The sequence below is a fragment of the Emydura macquarii genome, unplaced genomic scaffold (genome assembly GCF_026122565.2).
Source record: "Emydura macquarii macquarii isolate MOO-44397 ecotype Brisbane River unplaced genomic scaffold, CSIRO-AGI_Emac_v2 contig_1566, whole genome shotgun sequence".
In the NCBI taxonomy this organism is placed as follows: Eukaryota; Metazoa; Chordata; order Testudines; family Chelidae; genus Emydura; species Emydura macquarii.
The window spans coordinates 4,045-27,146 of NW_027131703.1; the positions used below are offsets into that span (position 1 = coordinate 4,045).

The following is a 23,102-nucleotide window of genomic DNA, read 5'->3' on the forward strand; positions in this document are numbered from 1 at the left end:
ATGGACTCCCATGATGTGTCAGTCGGCACTCTGGAAGCTTCTGTGGAAGGTGAAAGTGTGATCAATGTAGAGAGGGCACAGAGAGGAGTTCGCAGACGGGTTACTCGACCCACTTCTGGATAGGTCAATTCCTGACCCCCCCCCCTCAGGGCTGACACTTAGAACCCCCATAGTCTCCCATGATGTGTCAATCGGCACTCTGGAAGCCTATGTGGAGGGTGAAAGTGTGTTCAATGGAGAGAGGACACAGAGACGAGTTCGTAGAGGGGTTACTCGACCGAATTCTGGATCGGTTATTTCCTGACCCCCTCTCAGGGCTGACACTTAGAACCCCCATATTCTGTCATAATGTGCCAATCATCAGTCTGGAAGCTTCTGTGGAGGGTGAAAGTGTGTTCAATAGAGAGAGACCACAGAGACGAGTTCGTAGAGGGGTTACTCGACCTATTTCTGTATGGTTCATTTGCTGACCCCCCTCTCACGGCTAACACTAAGAACCCCCATAGTCTCCCATGATGTGTCAGTCGGCACTCTGGAAGCATCTGTGGAGTGTTAAAGTGTGTTCAATGGAGAGAGGGCACAGAGACGAGTTCGTAGAGGGGTTACTCGACCCATTTCTTGTTCGGTCATTTCCTGACCCTTCCCTTCAGGGCTGACACTTAGAACCCCCATAGACTCCCATGATGTGTCAGACGGCCGTCTGGAAACTTCTGTGAAGGGTGAAAGTGTTTTCAATAGAGATAGGGCAGAGAGACGAGTTCGCAGAGGGGTTACTCGACCCACTTCTGGATTGGTCCTTTCCTGACCCCCCCTCAGGGCTGACACTTAGAACCCCCATATTCTGTCATAATGTGCCAATCATCAGTCTGGAAGCTTCTGTGGAGGGTGAAAGTGTGTTCAATAGAGAGAGAGCACAGAGACGAGTTCGTAGAGGGGTTACTCGACCTATTTCTGTATGGGTCATTTCCTGTCACCCCTCTAATGGCTGAGACTTAGAACCCCCATAGACTCCCATGATGTGCCAATCATCACTCTGGAAGCTTCTGTGTAGGGTGAAAGTGTGTTCAATGGAGCGAGGACACAGAGACGAGTTCGTAGAGGTGTTACTCGACCCATTTCTTGTTCGGTCATTTCCTGACCCTCCCCTTCAGGGCTGACACTTAGAACCCCCATAGACTCCCATGATGTGTCAGACGGCCGTCTGGAAACTTCTGTGAAGGGTGAAAGTGTTTTCAATAGAGAGAGGGCAGAGAGACGAGTTCGCAGAGGGGTTACTCGACCCACTTCTGGATTGGTCCTTTCCTGACCCCCCCTCAGGGCTGACACTTAGAACCCCCATAGACTCCCATGATGTGTCAGTCGGCCGTTTGGAACCTTCTGTGGAGGGTGAAAGTGTGTTCAATTGAGAGAGGGCACACAGTCTAGTTCGTAGAGGGGTTACTCAACCTATTTCTGTATGGTTCATTTCCTGACCCCCCCTCTCAGCTAACACTAAGAACCCCCATAGTCTCACATGATGTGTCAGTCGGCACTCTGGAAGCATCTGTGGAGTGTTAAAGTGTGTTCAATGGAGAGAGGGCACAGAGACGAGTTTGTAGAGTGGTTACTCGAACTACATCTGGGTTGGTCATTTCCTGACCCCCCTCAGGGCTGACACGAAGAACCCCCATAGACTCCCATGATGTGTCAGCCGGCCGTCTGGAAACTTCTGTGGAGGGTGAAAGTGTTTTCAATGGAGAGAGGGAACAGAGACGAGTTCGCAGAGGGGTTACTCCACCCACTTCTGGATGGGTCATTTCCTGACGCCCCTTCACGGCTATCACTAAGAACCCCCATAGACTCCCATGATGTGTCAGTCGGCACTCTGGAATGCTTCTGTGGAGGGTGAAAGTGTGTTCAATGGAGAGAGGGAACAGAGACGAGTTCGTAGAGAGGTTACTCACCCATTTCTGTTCGGTCATTTCCTGACCCTCCCACTCACGGCTGACACTTAGAACCCCCATAGACTCCCATGATGTGTCAGTCGGCACTCTGGAAGGTGCTGTGGAGGGTGAAAGTGTGTTCAATGGAGAGAGGACACCTAGTCGAGTTCGTAGAGGTGTTACTCGACCCACTTCTGGATTGGTCCTTTCCTGACCTCCCCCTTTGGGCTGACACTTAGAACCCCCATAGACTCCCATGATGTGTCAGTCGAAAGTGTTTCTGGAGAAACATCTGTGACCCACTTCTGGAAGGGTGAAAGTGTTTCCAATGGAGAGAGGGCACAGAGACGAGTTCGAAGAGGGGTTACTCGACCCACTTCTCGATCTGTCAATTCCTGACCCCCCCTCAGGGCTGACACTTATAACCCCCATAGACTCCCATGAAGTGTCAGTCGGCTCTCTGAAAGCCTCTGTGGAGGGTGAAAGTGTGCTCAGTGGAGGGGGGGGGACAGAGACGAGTTCGTAGAGTGGTTACTCTACCCACTTCTGGATTAGTCATTTCCAGACCCCCCCCTCAGGGCTGACACGAAGAACCGCCATAGTCTCCCATGATGTGTCAGCCGGCCGTCTGGAAACTTCTGTGCAGGGTGAAAGTGTTTTCAATGGAGAGAGGGCACAGAGACGAGTTCGCAGAGGGGTTACTCGACCCACTTCTGTATGGGTCCTTTCCTGACCCCCCCTCAGGGCTGACACGAAGAACCCCCATAGACTCCCATGATGTGTCAGTCGGCACTCTGGAAGCTTCTGTGGAGGGTGAAAGTGTGTTCAATTGAGAGAGGGTACACAGTCTAGTTCGTAGAGTGGTTACTCAACCTATTTCTGTATGGTTCATTTCCTGACCCCCCTCTCAGCTAACACTAAGAACCCCCATCGTCTCCCATGATGTGTCAGTCGGCACTCTGGAAGCATCTGTGGAGTGATAAAGTGTGTTCAATGGAGAGAGGGCACAGAGATGAGTTCGTAGAGGGGTTACTCGAACTACTTCTTGATGGGTCATTTCCTGACCCCCCTCAGGGCTGACACTTAGAACCCCCATAGACTCCCATGATGTGTCAGCCGGCCGTCTGGAAACTTCTGTGGAGGGTGAAAGTGTTTTCAATGGAGCGAGGGCACAGAGACGAGTTCGCAGAGGGGTTACTCCACCCACTTCTGGATGGGTCATTTCCTGACCCCCCTCAGGGCTGACACTAAGAACCCCCATAGACTCCCATGATGTGTCAGTCAGCACTCTGGAAGCTTCTGTGGAGGGTGAAAGTGTGTTCAGTTGAGAGAGGGTACACAGTCTAGTTCGTAGAGTGGTTACTCAACCTATTTCTGTATGGTTCATTTCCTGACCCCCCCTCTCAGCTAACACTAAGAACCCCCATCGTCTCCCACGATGTGTCAGTCGGCACTCTGGAAGCATCTGTGGAGTGTTAAAGTGTGTTCAATGGAGAGAGGGCACAGAGATGAGTTCGTAGAGTGGTTACTCGAACTACTTCTTGATGGGTCATTTCCTGACCCCCCCCCCTCAGGGCTGACACTTAGAACCCCCATAGACTCCCATGATGTGTCAGCCGGCCGTCTGGAAACTTCTGTGGAGGGTGAAAGTGTTTTCAATGGAGAGAGGGAACAGAGACGAGTTCGCAGAGGGGTTACTCCACCCACTTCTGGATGGGTCATTTCCTGACGCCCCTTCACGGCTATCACTAAGAACCCCCATAGACTCCCATGATGTGTCAATCGGCATTCTGGATGCTTCTGTGGAGGGTGAAAGTGTGTTCAATGGAGAGAGGGAACAGAGACGAGTTCGTAGAGAGGTTACTCGACCCAATTCTGGATCGGTCATTTCCTGACCCTCCCCCTCAGGGCTGACACTTAGAACCCCCTCAGACTCCCATGATGTGTCAGTCGGCACTCTGGAAGGTGCTGTGGAGGGTGAAAGTGTGTTCAATGGAGAGAGGACACCTAGTCGAGTTCGTAGAGGTGTTACTCGACCCACTTCTGGATTGGTCCTTTCCTGACCCCCCCTCAGGGCTGACACTTAGAACCCCCATAGACTCCCATGATGTGTCAGTCGGCCGTCTGGAAACATCTGTGCAGGGTGAAAGTGTTTCCAATGGAGAGAGGGCACAGAGACGAGTTCGTACAGAGGTTACGCTACCCACTTCTGGATGGGTCATTTCCTGACCCCCCATCAGGGCTGACACGAAGAACCCCCATAGACTCCCATGATGTGTCAGTCAGCACTCTGGAAACATCTGTGGAGGGTGAAAGTGTGTTCAATGGAGAGAGGGCACAGAGACGAGTTCGTAGAGTGGTTACTCAACCCACTTCTGGATTGGTCCTTTCCTGAACCCCCCATCAGGGCTGACACGAAGAACCCCCATAGACTCCCATGATGTGTCAGTCGGCCGTCTGGAAACATCTGTGCAGGGTGAAAGTGTGTTCAATGGAGAGAGGGCACAGAGACGAGTTCGCAGAGGGGTTACTCGAGCCACTTCTGGATCGATGATTTCCTGACCCCCCCTCAGGGCTGACACTTAGAAACCCCATAGACACCCATGATGTGTCAGTCGGAACTCTGGAAGCTTCTGTGGAGGGTGAAAGTGTGTTCAATGGAGAGAGGGCACAGAGACGAGTTCGTAGAGGGGTTACTTGGCCAACTTCTGGATGGGTCATTTCCTGACGCCCACCCTCAGGACTGACACTTAAAACCCCCATGCATTCCCATGATGTGTCAGTCGGAACTCTGGAAGCTTCTGTGGAGGGTGAAAGTGTGTTCAATGGAGACAGGGCACAGAGTCGAGTTTGTAGAGGGGTTACTCCACCAACTTCTGGATGGGTCATTTCCTGACGCCCCTTCGGCTATCACTAAGAACCCCCTTAGACTCCCATGATGTGTCAATCGGCATTCTGGAAGCTTCTGTGGAGGGTGAAAGTGTGTTCAATGGAGAGTGGGAACAGAGACGAGTTCATAGAGAGGTTACTCGACCCAATTCTGGATCGCTCATTTCCTGACCCCCCCCTCAGGGCTGACACTTAGAACCCCCATAGATCCCATGATGTGTCAGTCGGCCGTCTGGAAACATCTGTGCAGGGTGAAAGTGTTTTCAATGGAGAGAGGGCACAGAGACGAGTTCGTAGAGGGGTTACTCAACCCACTTCTGCATCGGTCATATCCTGACCTCCCTCTCAGGGCTGACACTTAGAACCCCCATAGACTCCCATGTTGTGTCAGTCGGCACTCTGGAAGCTTCTGTGGAGGGTGAAAGGGTGTTCATTGGAGAGAGGACACAGAGACGAGTTCGTAGAGGGTTACTCGAGCCACTTCTGGATCGGTCATTTCCTGACCCCCCTCCAGGGCTGACAGTTAAAACCCCCATCGACTCCCATGATGTGCCAGTCGGCACTCTGGAAGCTTCTGTGGAGGTGAAAGTGTGTTCAATGGAGAGAGGGCACAGAGACTAGTTACCAGAGGGGTTACTCGACCCACTTCTGGATTGGTCATACCCTGACTCCCCCGTCAGGGCTGACACTTAGAACCCGCATAGACTCCCATGATGTGTCAGTCGGCCGTCTGGAAACATCTGTGCAGGGTGAAAGTGTTTCCAATGGAGAGAGGGCACAGAGACGAGTTCGTAGAGCGTTACGCTACCCACTTCTGGATGGGTCATTTCCTGAGCCTCTTCAGGGCTATCACTAAGAACCCCCATAGACTCCCATGATGTGTCAGTCAGCACTCTGGAAGCTTCTGTGGAGGGTGAAAGTGTGTTCAATTGAGAGAGGGTACACAGTCTAGACTAGCGTAGAGTGGTTACTCAACCTATTTCTGTATGGTTCATTTCCTGACCCCCCCTCTCAGCTAACACTAAGAACCCCCATCGTCTCCCATGATGTGTCAGTCGGCACTCTGGAAGCATCTGTGGAGTGATAAAGTGTGTTCAATGGAGAGAGGGCACAGAGATGAGTTCAGAGTGATTACTCGAACTACTTCTTGATGGGTCATTTCCTGACCCCCCTCAGGGCTGACACTTAGAACCCCCATAGACTCCCATGATGTGTCAGCCGGCACTCTGGAAACTTCTGTGCAGTGTGAAAGTGTTTTCAATGGAGAGAGGGCACAGAGTTGAGTTCGCAGAGGGGTTACTCAACCCACTTCTGGTACTGTCATTTCCTGACCCCCCTCAGGGCTGACACTTAGAACCCCCATAGACTCCCATGATGTGTCAGTCGGCACTCTGGAAGCTTCTGTGGAGGGTGAATGTGTGTTCATTGGAGAGAGGACACAGAGACGAGTTCGTAGAGGGGTTCCTATGTGTAGGGGACTTGTAGGTAGGGTTAGGTCTCCTATTAGTAGGGGACTTGGAGCTAGGGTTAGGTTTCTTATAGGTAGGGAACCTGTTGATAGGGCTTGCGTTCCTGTGCGTAGGGTACTTGGAGCTACTCTTAGGGCACCCATGGATAGGGGACTAGGAGCATGGAGAAAGCTTCCTATGGGAAGGTGACATGAATTTAGGGTTAGGGTTCCTATGTGTAGTGGTCTTGGAGCTTGGGTTAGGGTGCGTATGTGTCGGGATTTTGGAGCTAGGGTTAAATTTCCTATGGGTAGGGGATGTGGAGCTATAGTTAGGGTTACAAGGGGTAGCGGACTTGGAGCTATATTTACGGTTCCTATGGGTAGGGCACATGTATGTAGGTTTAGGGTTCCTATTGGTAGGGGACTTGGAGCTAGGGTTAGGGTTCCTATGGGTAGGGGATTTGGAGCTAGGCTTAGGATTCCTGTTGGTAGTTGTCTTAGAGCTATGGTTAGGGTTCCTATGGGTAGGAGACTTGGAGGTAGGGTTAGGGTTTCTATGGGTAGGGGAGTTGGAGCTAGGCTTGTGGTTACTGTGGTTAGTCGTCTTGGAGTTAGTGTTAGGGTTCCTCTGGGTAGGGGACTTGGAGCTAGAGTTTCGGTTCCTATGGGAAGCTGTTTCCACCTGAGGGCTAAGGTTCCAATGGGTAGGGGACTTGGAGCAAGGGTTAGGGTTTCTGTGGGTAGCGGACTTAGAGTTAGGCTTAGGGTTCCTTTGTGTAGAGGATATGAGATAGAGTTAAGGTTCCTATGGGTAGGGGTATTGAAGCTAGGGTTAAGGTTCCTAGGTATAGGAGACTTGGAATTAGGGTTAGGATTACTGTTGGTAGTTGTTTTAGAGCCATGGTTAACATTCCTATGGGTCGGGGAGTTGGAGCTAGGCTTGTGGTTACTGTGGTTAGTCGTCTTGGAGTTAGTGTTAGGGTTCCTCTGGGTAGGGGATTTGGAGCTAGAGTCTCGCTTCCTATGGGAAGCGGTTTCCACCCGAGGGTTAGGGTTTCTATGGGTAGGCGACTTTGAGCTAGGCTTAGGGTTCCTATAGGTAGGGGACTTGGAGATAGTGTTAGGGTTCCTATGGTTTGGGGAATTGGAAGCTGGGGTTCGGGTTTCTAAGGGTTTTGGAGATAGGGTTAGGGTTACTATGGATAGCAGACTTTGAGCTAGGGTTTGGGTTTCTATGGATAGGGGACTTGGAGCTAGGGTTACGGTTCCAATGGGTAGGGGATTTGGAGTTTCGGTTAGGGTTCCTATGGGTAGTTGACTTGGAGCCAAGGTTAGGATTCCTATGTGTAGGGGACATGGAGCTAGGGTTGTTGTTCCTGTGGGGAGGGAACTTGGAGGTATGGTTAGGTCACCGATGGTCAGGGGACCTGAAGCTAGATTTAGGGTTCCTATGGCTAGGGGAATTGGACCTAAGGTTAGGATTCCTATGGGTAGGGGACTTTGGGCTAGGGTTAGGGTTCGTATGGGTTTGTGACTTGGAGCAGAGTTAGGGTTCGTTTGGAAAAGGCCTCACGCACTAGGGTAAGGGTTCCTTTGGACAGGGTACTTGGCGCTAGGGGTATGATCTCTATGGGTAGGGAACTTGGAGCTAGGGTTAGGGTTTCTGTTGGTAGGAAACGGGGAAGGTCTAGGTTGGATAGTTGGAAAAAGTTTTTCACTAGGAGGGTGGTGAAGGGTTACTTAAGGAGGTGAGGGACTCTCCATCCTTAGAGGTTTTTAAGGCCCTGCTTGACTGAGCCCTAGCTAGGATCATTTACTTGGGGTTGGCCCTACTTTGAGCAGGGGGTTGGACTAGATACCGCCTGAGGTCCCTTCCAACCCTGATCTTTTATGATTGTTTGATCTATGATACAGCCCTGCCCTATCTGGGAAGTATTGGCTCAAACTGTAGCAGCACATCCTTCTAGCTCTGGACGTTTCCATTCAGTCCCCGGTGTGCTGGTCAAGATGTTCATTGTCCCACAGCGTTTCCCATTGCCAGTGTGTTCAGATGTCCCAAATGGCCATGTAGCTCAGTTTCTCTTACAGTCTAGTCACTGCATGAATAGCACAATGCCATAGGTAGAGAACTGTGCAGATACAAAAGAGTCCATCTGCATCTGATCCACATCTGCAGGAATAAACTTTTATCCCACTGCAATCTGCTCTCCCTCTTTTAGACTTACCCACAGCTGTGCATCAGCTGGACCCCTGCCACCCCAAACAGCTGATGAGCCCCACCTTCCTGCCTAACAACTGATCAGCTGTAAAGCCCTGCCAGCAGCCTACCAGCTGTTCGCTGCACTTCTGATTGGTGGCTGCTTCAGCCATGCCCTACAAGTCTCAGAGGTCCTGATCTCTGTGACCATCCAACCATGAGCCACAACAAATGGTCCATGGATACCCACAGATTTGCAGGACTCTAGTCATAGGAACTGCCAGAACAGATAAGAACGGCCATACTCAATCAGACCAATGATCCATCTAGCCCAGTACCTGTCACCCAGCAGTGGCCAATGCAAGGTGCTCCAAAGGGAATAACAGAGCAGGGGAATCAAGTGCCTCATCCCTGGTCATTCAGCCCCAGAAATTGGCAGTCTGAGGGTTAGGGACACTCAGTGCATGGGGTTGCATCTCTGCCTATCTTGGCTAATAGCCATTGCTGGACCTAATCTCCCTGTATTTAGCTAATTCTTATTTGAACCCAGTTATACTTTTGGCCCATACAATGTCCCATAGCAGCAAGTGCCACAGGCTGACTGTGTGTTGTGTGAAGAAGTGCTTCCTTTTGTTGGTTTTAAACTTGCTGTGTATTTATTTGATTGGGTGACCCCTGGTTCTCGTGGTGTTAGTGAATAAGGAGGTATTCTGTACTCCTCTTCTTCACACCATTCATCTTGTTAGACTGCCAATAATATGCTCTCTCAATCCAGGGCACTGATATGTAAAAATTAACATGGGTAAAAAATGCTGAGTCACTGAGGAACTTCGGCCCATATTCAAAAGTAACATAGGCCTTTAGGAGTTTTAACCAGATGGAAATGCCCCTGGGCCAAACGAGCTTTTTGATTTCTTTTCACTACCAAGCCAGCCATCTTACTAAAAAATCCCCCCAAAAAACAGACGCAATCAACACACAAGTAATGTTGCTTTACCTAAAAGGCAGCTAAACAGATACAAATACCTCATGTGAACACTCAGATTTTTGGTTTAAAAGGGACTAAAATTGATTTTGCTTAAATCCAACATCAGCTAACTCAATTTTGGGCCTGTTTGCCTGAGAAATTTGCAGTATTATAACTGAAGATATGATTTAAAAAAAAAAAACTGCTTTAGTTAAATTGGTTTCAATTCCTATGTGGAATTCCATTTTATTCCAGTTTAAAAGATTGAGATTCTGGTTAAGTTGACTAGGAGTTGGGTGAAGCCAAATAGAAATAAGCTGCTCTTGCATTGAGAACAGCGTACTCACACAGGGTTTTCAACTAGTTTAACTACAACAGTATAATTAAGTCAGTGGAAGTTGGAATGAAAACTCAGTCTGAAATCACGTTTAAAATCAATTTAGTTGAATTACTGCAAAACACCATGTGAACATCACACAATACATCACATTAACGAAAACCTGGCTTGTTTTGGTTCAGTTTAAACATTTTCCCAATGGGCTTTAGCTGAATTGATATAAAACAAATTATAAAAATGGAGATGCTCAGCTTTAAACTGATTTAAATTAAACTGGTCCAGTTTTTTTGGGTGGGTGTACGGTACTCCACTGGCTGTGAGAATTGAACCCATAATGGAGTGCCCATACATCCTGTTTTGGCCAGGACAGTCTCCTTTTTAGGCCCTTTCCCTGACATCCTGACTATTTTGATCAGTCGACAAGAGCAAACAGGACAAATGCTCAGTTTTGCCAAAAAAAATGCGGCAGAACATTTGGCATAGTGGGGGCCACGCTGTGAAGTTTGGGGGGAACAAATGCTTGGTCCATGGGTCTCCACTATGCCCTGCCCGTCCATGGGGCAATGGGGTGTCACATGTTCACTTTGCAGCCCAATCGGAGGGCAGCGCAGGCAGGGCCTTAATTCAAACTTCTCAGGCAGAGCCATGGAGCTGCAACTCATGGGTCTCAAGACCTACCAGGTAGCCTGCTGCTTGTGCTTCCCAGTAGCCCCCTGAGCCATCTCGGAAGGCCCCATCCTGGCCTCATGTTCTTTCCACCCACCATCCTTCAGGGCCAGTCCCCTGAGCCCCCTCCAGCCCCCCCCCTCCGGCCCCAATTGGCTGTTTTCTTTCCCCCACCTGCCTCCAGTCACCCACATCCTGGCAGGGGCGCCATTTAGGGAGGACAATGAGGAGCATCTGCCCCCCCCGCCCCTCCCACCCCGAGTTTTGTACCACCATCTGGGAATGACCCCATCCCATTGCTTGCTCCTCTCCCCGCTCCCGTCACCGGCCAGGAGTTGCCCCCCTCTCCCCATAACAAAATCTGAAATGGTGGCCCTGCATTCTGACTTTCCCCACCTCCCCTAGCTGTTCTCAGTGTAGCCAGCTGTCTCCGTCCCACCAATGGTGGAACCAGGTAAGTGAATAAGCCTGCTACTGCCTCTGGCTAACAGAGGTGGGCTTTTTAGCTCAGGTGCAAAGAGCTCATGCTGTTAGATCTGGCTAATCACAGGTTAGGCAGTGGTCCTCCAACTTTCAACCATGCTGCCCTCCCAGCCCTTGTCTGTGCCCCACCAGCCCTTCCCAGCTGGGGCTGTGAGCCCGGCCACGATCGGGGTGCTGTGGTGGAGGTCGAGGCTGTCCCTGGGGTCTCTGGGGGCCCGAAGGCCCTAGTGGGTCCCAATGGCCAAGAGCCAGGCACCGAGACCATGGGCCGAGTCGGGGGCTTAGTGCCGAGATTCGGGGTGGGGGCCATGGCCAGGCACCAGAGATGAGGCCAGGCCACATGCTGCAGCTGATCCTGAAGCAGAGCTCAGGGTGGAGCAGGGCTGGGTGGCACTTCCTCCGTGCCCCTCTAGAGGTGCGCACCCCACACATTGAAGACCTAGAAGTGTAGAATATTAGGGTTGGGAGGGATGTCAGGAGGTAACTAGTCCAACCCCTTGCTCCAAGCAGACTAACCTCAACTAAATCATCCCAGCCAGGGTTTTGTCAACCTGGGCCTTAAAAAACCTCTCAGTTAGCGTGACCATATTTCCCTAAACTGAAAGCAGGCACGGCTGGCCGAGGACATTCCTTCGTGCCCCCGATTGAGCCAACTAGCAGAGATGGGGGCAAAGTGGAAGAGGAATGGTTATAAGTTCGAATCTGGGCAGCAAAGCAGGGTGTGAGTACCTTTTGGCTCAGAGCCAGGAAGTGAAGCTATTTGACTATGATCCAGTTAGCAGTGTAATGGCCCTTTGGGGGCTGGGATAGCAGAGAGGCAGAAAGGTGGTGCCGGGTAGCAGGAGGGACCAAGGAGACTAGGGATGGGTTATAGAGAAGGCTTAAAAAGTAGAACTGAAACATTTCTGACATTGGTTTTTTTCGCATTGAAAAATGCAGATTCATTGAACCCAGAATGGGGTTGGGTTCAACAAATTCCTGACGTGAGAAAATGTTGAAAAATGTTTCAAAATTGTCCAAATATTAAATCAAGATATTTCTCTAAATGAAAAATTTGTTTTTTGGTGCAAAATGACTTTTTGTTTTGCAATTGAAGCTGATTAGACTGAAAACAAAAAGTTAAAAAGAGAAAAATGAAATATTTCAAAGTTATCAAAACAAAATGTTTCGATTGACCTAAAATGGAAAAAAAAAACCAGTTTGTGAATGTTTTAGGGATTTTTGTTTTGTCCTGATTCAGGGTGGGGGACAATTTTTAAACTTTGGAAAATATTCATAGAACGGGCAAATGCTATAAAGATATTCTTATTCCAATTCATTTCACTAGAATGAAAAGATAATTTTCTCCCAAATGTATATGCATGCACACACATACAAGCACATACACCCTCACTTTTATAAAGTCTTCAAATCTGGTAATAACTAGACGAATGTGACAGTTCTTGTTCCATTTTTTTTATTGCAAGACACGGAAATATTTGCATTGAAAGCAAGGCAGAAAAAATATTAGCATTTATAGTTTTCTAACACCTAATTTTCATTTAGCTGCAGAGCAGTGAGCAGAGACTCACAGATTGTAAGGCCAGAAGGGACCACTATGATCTTGTAGTCTGTAATACGGTGCATGCCATGACACTACCCTAAAGAACTGGTGATGATTCCATCTGCTAAAGCACAAGAAAAGAGCTGGAATACCATGGAGACAGATTTAGACCAAGTCTGAGAATCCCTGGCTGAGATAATTCATTACAAATTTAAAAATGAGGCGGGGGGGGGGGGGGGCCTTATGCTCTGTTATCCATGAGGTCTTGTCCTCCTCCACTTTGCACGTTGTGTTATCCTTGAGCCAGAGAGGGCAACATGGCTGCAAAGAGCCATTTGGATTTGGTGGCATTTTACATGCACTTTCCTTAGGTGCAAATGAGTGCAGGAGGAGCCAGGCTGTAAAGAACCAGCCCCACTGACTCCAGTGGCTACTTCTCTGTGCAAGGCCTGGCCAACACTGGAAGTTGGACTGTGTAGCCTGATTTTTGGATGTTTTAGTAAGTTGAATGGTTATAGGTTTGCCAATTGATCTGATCAGAAAATAATGAGGTTCTTGTCCTGGAATCAGGCTCCAGAAGAGTTTTTATAGGGACCTCAAGATGCACAACAGGAATGATCACACTGATATCTTAATAAAAGCTTATAAAATTATACAAATTTGGCTAACATAAAATGATAGACAAATGACTGACTTAAAAGAAAATAATCAAATAGATAGGTTACAGTCTTATTTTAGAGACTCATGTGATAGATATGTATTTCTAGGGTATGCTTTGGATTAATATACTCACACCCTTCCCTGACGACCTGGTTGAGAGAGATGTCTGGTTCCTCACTTCTTGAGTGAAGGTGTGGAGAGCTAGGCAAAGTTTGAGGGCTAAGAGCTGTAAGGCTAAGACTCCAAATAATAATAAGTATAAACGAAGAACAAAAATCTTAACACTAACTAAAAGAAGCTTCAAGAAGGAGTAGCTGACCATCACCCTAAGTGACACGATTTGCCCCTTCTTATACCCTGAGCAGTATGGGTCCTCCTAAATCCAAACATGGATTCTTCACCCCCATGGTATTAAGGTACATTTATTCTATAGGCTGGCAGGTTCGTGAGTATTAATGACATATCCACATCCTTTCCAGACAGTTCATTTATCTCACCTTTTGTTATTTCTGGCCCTATTTGTGGCTTCTGTGGTGTATCTGAAGTTTACTGGGTGCATAAGCTGAGACCACGACCCCCTCCCCCCTGTTTTTATACCTCCTGACTTATCTAGGATAAAGATTATAACCATATGTCTCATCCTTTAACTCATCATTACTTATCTGGGCCAAAAGCCCCAAACATATGTATGCTAACTGCCTTAGCTTTCATACAGGATATGGCCTGTAAGGTACTTTGCATTACAGCTATAACTTTAATATGAGTCTATGACTCATATTATTATGAATTATTATTATTATTTGTTATAATAAAACACTTAAATCTATAAGAAAAGGTGTGTGTGTGTGTGTGTGTGTGTGTACAAGCAAGCAGGCTAGTCCTATAGGCTACAACTGGTATAACCATGTCAGTGAGGAGTGATCATTTTATCAAAATAGTTATACCCCGGCAAGCCCTAGCTTGGAGTCCATTACACCAGACTGATAATAGCTGGGGCTTTTCATCTGCAGATGCCACAGCACTTTATGAAGCAGATCAGTGACATATTTTTCTTTTTACTGAACAGAACATAAGTCTCCTGAGTCTCAGTCTATGGCTCTAGCCATTAGGCTTCAGTGGTTCAGTACTATGCAAGGTCTTGGAAAAAATTTTGAAAGAGAACATCTATGGCCTTAACTACTTTAACAGTAATTGAGACAAAATATAACATGGTTTTACAAAAGGTAGCTTGTGCAAGACCAATCTGATCTCCTCTTTTGAGAAGATAACAGATTTCTTAGACAAAGGGAATACAGTCAATCTAATTTGCCTAGATTTCAGTAAGGCATTTGATACGGTTTCACAGGGGGAATTATTAGTTAAATTGGAAAAGATGATAGAAAGCTGGATAAGTAACTGGTTAAAGGGGAGACTACAATGGGTCATATTGAAAGGTGAACTGTCAGGCTGGAGGGAGGTTACTAGCTGGGTTCCTCAGGGATCGGTCTTGGGACCAGTCTTATTTAACCTTTTTATTACTGACATTGGCACAAAAAGTGGGAGTGTGCTAATAAAGTTTGCAGATGACACAAAGTTGGGAGCTATTTCTAATACAGAGAAGGATCAGGATTATCATACAAGATCTAGATGACCTTGTAAACTGGAGTAATAGAAATAGGATGTAATTTAATGGTGCAAAGTGCAAGGTCATGCATTTAGGGACAAATACTAAAAGTTTTTGCTATAAATTGGGGACGCATCAGTTGGAAGTAACAGAGGAGAAGGGCCTGGACATATTGGTTGATCATAGGATGATTAATCCACCAATGTGATGTGGCCTTGAAAAAAGCTAATGCAGTCCTAAGGTGCATCAGGTGAAGTATTTCCAATAGAGAGAGGGAGGTGTTAGTGCCATTATACAAAGTGCTGATGAGACCTCATCTGGAATAATGTGTGTCGTTCTGGTCTCCCATGTTTAAGAAAGATGAATTTAAACTGGGACAGGTGCAGAGAAGGGCTACTAGGATGATCTGTGGAATGGAAAACCTACCTTATGAGAGGAGACTCGAAGAGTTTGGCTTGTTTAACCTAATCAAAAGAAGATTGAGGGGAGATATGATTGCTCTCTATAAATACATCAGAGAGATATATACCAAGGAGGGAGAGGAATTATTTAAGATCAGCACCAGTGTGGACACAAACATTAATGGATATAAACGGGCCATCAGGAAGTTTAGACTTGAAATTAGATGAAGGTTTCTAACCATCAGTGGAGTGAAGTTTTGGAACAGCCTTCCAAGGGAAGCAGTGGGGGCAAAAAAACCTAGCTCGACTCAAATCCCCAGGCCTTGGTACCACTTCAATCCAATTGCAGGCTTATTTTGATTCAAGTGATACATAGGCCTGCTGATTTGATGAGACTCACTTCTCAAGGAAACTCCTCTTCCTAAATCACTGTGGATTACAGTCTGGGTGCAGCAATTCATTTTGGTATCTATCAGAAACAATTAATGGACACATTCACTCTTGGATGTAGGCACAGGCCTAAGATTTGCTGATTAGCACAGCAGTTTTCCACACTGAAATGACGTTCTTCAACTGAAGGTCTGGGTTCACAGTGCTGGTCAGATTCTCAATGTAAATTTCTTCTTTTCCCGCTAAATATTCTTTAAAGGTTTCCATTATCCTGTTTATAAAAGAAAACAAGATGAACATACGGAACACTGGTTTGGAAAGACTAAGTCCCAAGTCTGACAGACACATCCAATTTCTTGAGTTCCCTTTTCACACTGTTGGTCACTTTAGCTGCTATGAAGTGAGGTATTTTTCTGCAGAAAGTTTTGACCTTTTTGCTGAAAAATGAAGCCCCCAAACCTGAAAATGGTTTGGTTTTCAGCAAACAAAAAGTAAACATTTTCAGCCCAACACTGTGAAAAGTGAAACATTGATGGCCAATTAACAAAAAATGTCCCCAAATTTTTGGTTTTCTGAACTAAAATTTTGTGAGGAAGGCAGAAGCTTTCCAAGAACATTTACATTTAGTCCAACCTCAACTTTTTCATTAAAAAAAGCCCTACGTGTAAAGTTTCTAAAGCCTAAATTAGTGAATGTTTAAGAGTTGTCAGACAAGAGGTAACATTTTCTCCCATAAATTTTTAATCAAAGCAGCACTTAAACAGCAATGGGTGAAAATATCCAGTACCGGACATAATTCTGGGGAGAAAACAAGGCATCAGGGCCATAAGGAATAGAAGAAACCAAAACTCTAACCCTTACCTAAAGAATGAGATTTAATATCCCTGTCGGAAATTTTACCATTAACAATAGATGTTCTTGTTATCCACAGAAGTCTAATTTCTTCTTAAATCTCACTAAATTCTCAGCCAGTGACGTCCTGTGGCAGTGAGTACCATAGGTTAATCACAAGCCACGTGAAAAACTATTTCCTTTGACCAATTTTGAATTTCCCACCTGTCAATTCCATTGAATGTCCCCTTGTTCTTGTGTTATGGGGCAGGAAGAGCAGATGTCCCCTGATCTTTCTTCTCTAGACCAGTCAGTATTTTATAGACTTTTATCAAATCTCCTTTTTTCCAAGGAAACAAAACTCAGTCTAATCAGTCTCTCTTTATAGTAGCTTCTCCACACATCTGATCATTTTCAATATCCTCCTCTGAACCCCTTTAGTTCCGAAGTATGGAAAGTTTGAGAATCTCTAGCTTAGATTACTAGCAGCTGCACGTTATTCAATTCAACAAGACTTGGAAATCTATGGAAAATTATCTTTTATATGCTATATGATTTGACCTTTCCCTTTTAATACAGCATGTAAGTAATATACAGGTAATTTTAAGATGCTGGGTTTTTCCCCCCTACATTTACCTTGATCTTTTTTACCTGTATTTCACACAAAAAAACCCCATACCCACAACAAACACTCTTAAATCAGCAGGGAATCATTTCTAAAGTGAGTTCCAGAGGAGTAGCCTTGTTAGTCTGTTTTTAGGAAAACAGCAAGAGTCCTGTGGCACCTTTAAAGACAAACAAATTTATTTGGGCATAAGCTTTCGTGGACAGAAACCCACTTCGTTGGATCCGACAAAGTGGGTTTCTGCCCATGAAAGCTTATGCCCAAATAAATTTGTCTTTAAGGTGTCACAGGACTCTTGCTGTATTTCTAAAGTGGTATGTGCCTGTTCCAAATTAAAAGTTAAAAAAAGTTTTTTCATCTGGATCTAAATGTTCTTACAGTGCCTGTTGGTATATTGACAGACAAGAAAAATGTGTTGTTACCCCCAACTGTCTTTGCAGCTTTCTAATTTCACTGTGATCATTTCATGCAGCTCAATGATAAAGAACTCAGTATTGATGGTGGATAATGCAGTTATTAGCTCCTCCCTCTTCTGGTCATCCAGCTCATCATGGTACTTCTTGTCTATGAGGAAGAAAGGATTCTGAAATGAAAAGCACAGAGTCAGTGGTAACAACTGCAGAGATGCCCCATGCACAGGGCAGCTGAAGATGTGCTTGAAGGAAGAGAGTCCTCATTTGGCTCAGAGCAAGTATAGCCCAGCGATATTTGCTTCTGCCCTATATATGGGGGAGGGGTCCTTGGATGGAGTGGAGCATGTGGTTCTGCATTGACCTCAGGCCAACCTCAGACCCTGTGGCCAACAAAACTTTCATAGATATTACTGAGCAATATACACTGGGCTTATCCATCTTCCTTCCTACCTACCTACTATCTACCTATCACCTACTATCTATCTACTATTTATCTACCATCTATCTACTAGTAGATGGTGGTAGATAGGTACTAGATAGTAGATTATAGTACATAGTAGGTAGGTAGATAGTAGTTCTACTATTTATCTACTAACCACCTACTATCTATGATCATCTACTGTATATTGTCTACCTACTATCCTCTACCAACTACTATCTATTTACTATCTACCTACCTACCATCCACTAGATGGATTCATCTAATATCTACCTGCGGTCTACTAACTACCTCCTATTTACAATCTACTAGTAGATGATAGTAGGTAGTAGATACTAGATAGTAGGTGATAGTAGATAATAGAATCATAGAGTTGGAAGGAAACTCAGGAGGTCATCTAGTCCAACCCCCTGCTCAAAGCAGGACTAACCTCAGCTAAATCATCCCAGCCAGGGTTTTGTCAAGCCACAGCTTAAAAACCTCTAAAGATGGAGATTCCACCACCTCTCTAGGTAACCCATTCCAGTGCTTCACCACACTCCTAGTGAAAAACTTTTTCCTAATGTCCAACCCAGATCTCCCCCACTGCAACTTGAGACCGTTGCTCCTTGTTCTGTCATCTGCCACCACTGAAAACAGCCTAGCTCCATCCTCCCTGGAACCTCCTTTCAGGTAGTTAAAGGCTGCTATCAAATCCCCCCTCATTCGTCTCTTCTGCAGGCTAAACAAATCTAGTTCCCTCAGTCTCTCCTCATAAGTCTTGTGCTCCAGCCCCCTAATCATTTTTGTTGCCCTCCACTGGACTCTCTCCAACTTCTCAACATCCTTTTTGTAGTGGGGGGCCCAAAACTGGACACAATACTCCAAATGCGGCCTCACCAATGCCAATAGAGGGGAATAATCACTTCCCGTGATCTGCTGGCAATGCTCCTACTAATGCAGCCCAATATGCTATTAGCCTTCTTGGCAACCAGGACACACTGCTGACTCATATCCAGCTTCTTATCTACTGTAACCCCCAGGTCCTTTTCTGCAGAACTGCTGCCTAGCTCATCGGTCCCCAGTCTGTAGCTGTGTATGGGATTCATCCGTCCAAAGTGCAGGACTCTGCACTTGTCCTGTTGAACCTCATTAGATTTCTTTTGGCCCAGTCCTCCAGTTTGTTTAGGTCCTTCTGTATCCTATCCCTAATAGATAGAAGGTATTAGATAGATGGTACATAGTAGGTAGATAGATGATATTAGGTAGATGGTAGATCATAGATAGATGATAGAAGATAGTAGAGAGTAATTAGTAGGTAGGTAGTAGATAATAGATAATGATAGACAGACAGTAGGTAGATGATAGGAGGTAAATAGATAGATAGTTGATAGACAGTGGGTAGATACTAGATAATAGGTAGATAGTATTTAGATAATAGATCTATTATCTACCTACTATTACCTCATCATCTACTACCTACTATCTACTAGTAGGTAGATAGTAAATGATAGTAGACAGACTGTACATAGATAGTAGACAGTAGGTGATAGATGATAGCAGATAGATAGAAAATAGATAGCAGGTAGTAGATTATAGTAGATGGTAGGTAGATAGTAGACAGTAGGTGGATAGTAGATAGGTTGTAGGTAGGTATTAGATAATAGATACTAGGTACATGGTAGATTGTCTAAAATAGATAGCAGATAGCAGGAAGATAGATGATAGCATGTAGAGGGTAGGTAGGTAAATAGCAGATAGTACGTAGATGATGATAGACAGTAAGTAGATAGTGGGTAGATAGTAGATTAGGTAGATAATTGATAGCAGATAGCTAGACTGTCTACTTAACTACCCACTATCTATCTGCTATCAACTATCTAGTCTATCATTTACTATCATCTACTAGACTGTATGTAGATAGACAGTAGGTAGTACAGATAGTAGATACATAATCGATAGCAGATAGAAGGTGGTAGATGACAGTAGTTAGTATATAGCAGTTAGATAGTACGTAGTAGATGATGGTAGATAATAGATACTAGCAAGGTAATAGATTATAGTAGATAGTAAGTAGAGAGATAGTAGATGATAGAAGATTGTAGATAGTAGATCGGTAGATAGCAGGTAGAGTAGGTAGTTGGTAGACGAGAGTAGATGGATAATAGATAGTAGGCAGATAGTAGATAGTAAGAACATGGTAGATAGATGATGGTAGAAAGATTTTAGATGATTTAGATAGTAGGTATCTAGGGGTAGTAGATGATAATAGATAGCTATATACTAGATAGTAGGTAGACAGTAGATAGTAAGAAGATGATAGTAGATGGTAGGTAGGTAGGTAGATGATGGTATAAAGACTGTAGATGATTTAGATAGTAGGTAGGTATCTACTATTATCTACTACCTACTATCATGTACTATCTACCTACCATCTACCACCAGCTATCTATCTATTGTCTACTTACTATCTATCTACTACTATCTTTCTACTATCTACTACCTACTATCTATCTACCTACCTACTTACTATCTATAATCTACTACCTACTAACATCTATCTACCTACTATCTATCTACTTTCATCTACTATCTGTTTACTATCTACTATATACCTATCTGTTATCTACCACCTACTGTCTACTATCATCTACTAGCTATCTACTGTCTACTGTGTATCTAGTATCTTATGTAAGACTGCAGGGCTAGTGGGCAACCAGACAGTGATAGAAGGGAGATATGTAATGATCCAGACCCTGTTCCCTGCTGACAAAGCAGGGATTACAACAGGGGCACTTGCTCCAGACAGGCAGGAGAGCTACCTGGAGGCAGAGTAGGAGGGTGCTGTGCTGTGTGAAGGAGAAAAGAAGAATCCTAAGAAAGGTAGTGGAACCAGGAAGGGGAAGACTGGTGCAAGCAGAGAGGAGACACTCCCCAGGCACTGAGGCCTGAGAGAAGAAGAAGCCCTGCCCAGGCAGAAAGGGAGCAGGGAAGAAGAAGCTGAAGGGGCAGAGGGGGAAATAGCCCAGGGGAAAGAATTGCAGACTTGGACACTGTCAGCAGTGCATAACTGCTATTTGTAGGGCCCCTGGGCTGGGACTTGGAGTAAAGGGCGGGTCCGGGTCCCTTCCCCCTCCCCTCTGCACGGGACGTTATTGGAGGGATCCCACTTGGAGATGGGGTAACTGGTGGCACCCTGACCCATACGAAAGGAAAAAATTGCGAAACCCACTGTAGTAGAGCCAGCCGTGTGCCACATGACCTGCCACTTACTATCATTTACTATCTACTATCTACCTACTGTTTACTATCTACCTACTATTATCTACCATATATCTAGTTAGCTAGCTACAATCATCTACTGTCTATTATCATCTACTATGTATGTACTATCTACTATCCTCTACCACCCACTATCTACCTACTATCTGCAATCTACTATATACCTGCTATCTGTGTATTATCTACTATATATTTACTATCTCACATTATAATGTTGTTGATATTGTGTGTATTAATATTGATATTTACATACGCACCTAGTGCAGTAACTGATGTTGTTCAAGATGTGTCCCTGTGGGTGCTCCGCTTTAGGTGTCATCATGTCCCACGTCCTTGATTGGAGATCATCACAGCAGTATTAGTCTGGGTCGTGCATGTGCAGCTCCCATCTTGCAGTGCTGTTGGCACGTCTTCTAGTGCGTATGCGACCTTACCCCCTCAGTTCCTTCTCTACTGGAGAGTCCCATACTAGAACTCAAAAGTAGAGGGGAGGAGGGAGGGTAGTGGAGTACCCACAGGGGGACACATCTTGAAGAACGTCAGTTACTGCACTAGGTGAGTAACATTTTCTTTTCTTTGAGTGATGTCCCTGTGGGTGCTCCACTTTAGGTGATTATAGAGCAGTGTCCCATATTTGGTGGAGGGACTTTGATGTTAGTTGGTTTGTATGGATGAAAGTACAGTTGGGCCTAGTGTAGCATCCCTAGCAGACGCCTGATGAATTGCATAATGTTTTGTGAAAGTGCTGCCTTGCATGTGTCCATGATAGGTACATTATTCAGGAATGCTATGGAAGTGGACATTGCTCTTGTTGAATGAGCTTTGGTTCCTGAGGGAGCTTGTAAGCCTTTTTGTTAACATAGGTGGATATATGCTGATATCCATTTGGATAGCCTTTGACTAGATATGGCTTTGCCTTTCATGCGTTCCACCACTGAAACAAAAAGCTTGTCAGATTTTCTAAATGTTTTTGTTCTTTCTAGGTAAAATGTATCACGTGTCTGACATTCAGAGTGTGGAGTGCTGCTTCCTGCGCCTTAGTATGTGGTTTCAGATAAAAGGTAGGTAAATGAATAGGTTGGTTAATATGGAAGTCCGACACTACTTTTGGTATGAACTTTACATGTGGCCTAAGGATGATTTTATCTTTATGAAATATTGGGTAAGGTGGGTAGACTATGAATGCACTAATTTCCCCTACATGCCAGGCTGATGTAAAAGGACTAAAAAGGACACTTTCATTGACATGTGAGGAAGTGAACATGTTGCTAAGAGTTTGAATGGTGCCCTGGTAATGGCTCTCAGTACTAGATTTAGATTCCATGGTGGGGGCACATATGACTGCAAACCTCCTAGGAATCATTTTACCATCAGGTGGGTGAATATGGTTGTGTCATTATCTTGTCATGGTAGACCGTAATTGCTGATAGGTGTACCTTTAGGGAAGTAATTGATAAACCTGATTTTTTTTTTTTAGTTCCAAGCTGTATTAGAGGATTACTGGAATGGAAGAGGATATCACCAAGATTCGTCTCTTTGCACCAAGATTCGAATCTGTGTCACTTTTGTAGGGTGTTTTTCCACTTCCCCTAGTTGTTGGCTTTCTACTATTTAGTAGCATCTATCTAACCTGTTCTGAGCATTTTAACTTGTCAGGGCAGAATCATTTATGAACCATGCTGTTAGATGAAGTTTCTGTATCTCTGGGTGGTAAATCTGACTGCCATCCTGGTAAAGGAGATCGTGTCTCAGGGTGCATGATAGGTTTGTGCATTGACATGTTCAGTAGATCTGAGAACCATGTCTGCCTGGGCTGAGCCGGTGTTATCATTATCACCATGTCAACTCTATTGTCTTGGGTATCATTGGTATGGGTGGGAAAACATACAGGAGTCCCTTGCTCCAGTTGAGTAGGAAGGCATTGCCCATTGATCCTGGTCCTAGTCCCACCCTTGAGCAGAGAAGATGACAGTTGCGGTTTTGTTTTGTGTGCAAAGAGATCAATCGTTGGAAGTCCCATTTGTG

The 23,102-nt window shown here is 45.5% G+C and overlaps 1 protein-coding gene across 4 annotated transcripts in view; it reads right to left on the reverse strand.

The window, feature by feature from the left end:
- Positions 1-12,361: 12,361 nt before the first annotated feature.
- The window catches only part of LOC137157787 (E3 ubiquitin-protein ligase rnf213-alpha-like), a 213,110-nt gene continuing 202,369 nt past the window's right edge, over positions 12,362-23,102 (reverse strand). For all 4 annotated transcript variants that reach the window (XM_067555196.1, XM_067555197.1, XM_067555195.1 and 1 more), the window contains 2 exons: positions 17,387-17,547; positions 12,362-15,779 (listed from right to left, as the gene is read on the reverse strand). In XM_067555196.1, the coding sequence (XP_067411297.1) occupies positions 15,638-15,779; positions 17,387-17,547 (303 nt within the window). In that variant the 3' untranslated portion in view covers positions 12,362-15,637. The remainder of the gene's footprint in view (positions 15,780-17,386; positions 17,548-23,102) is intronic.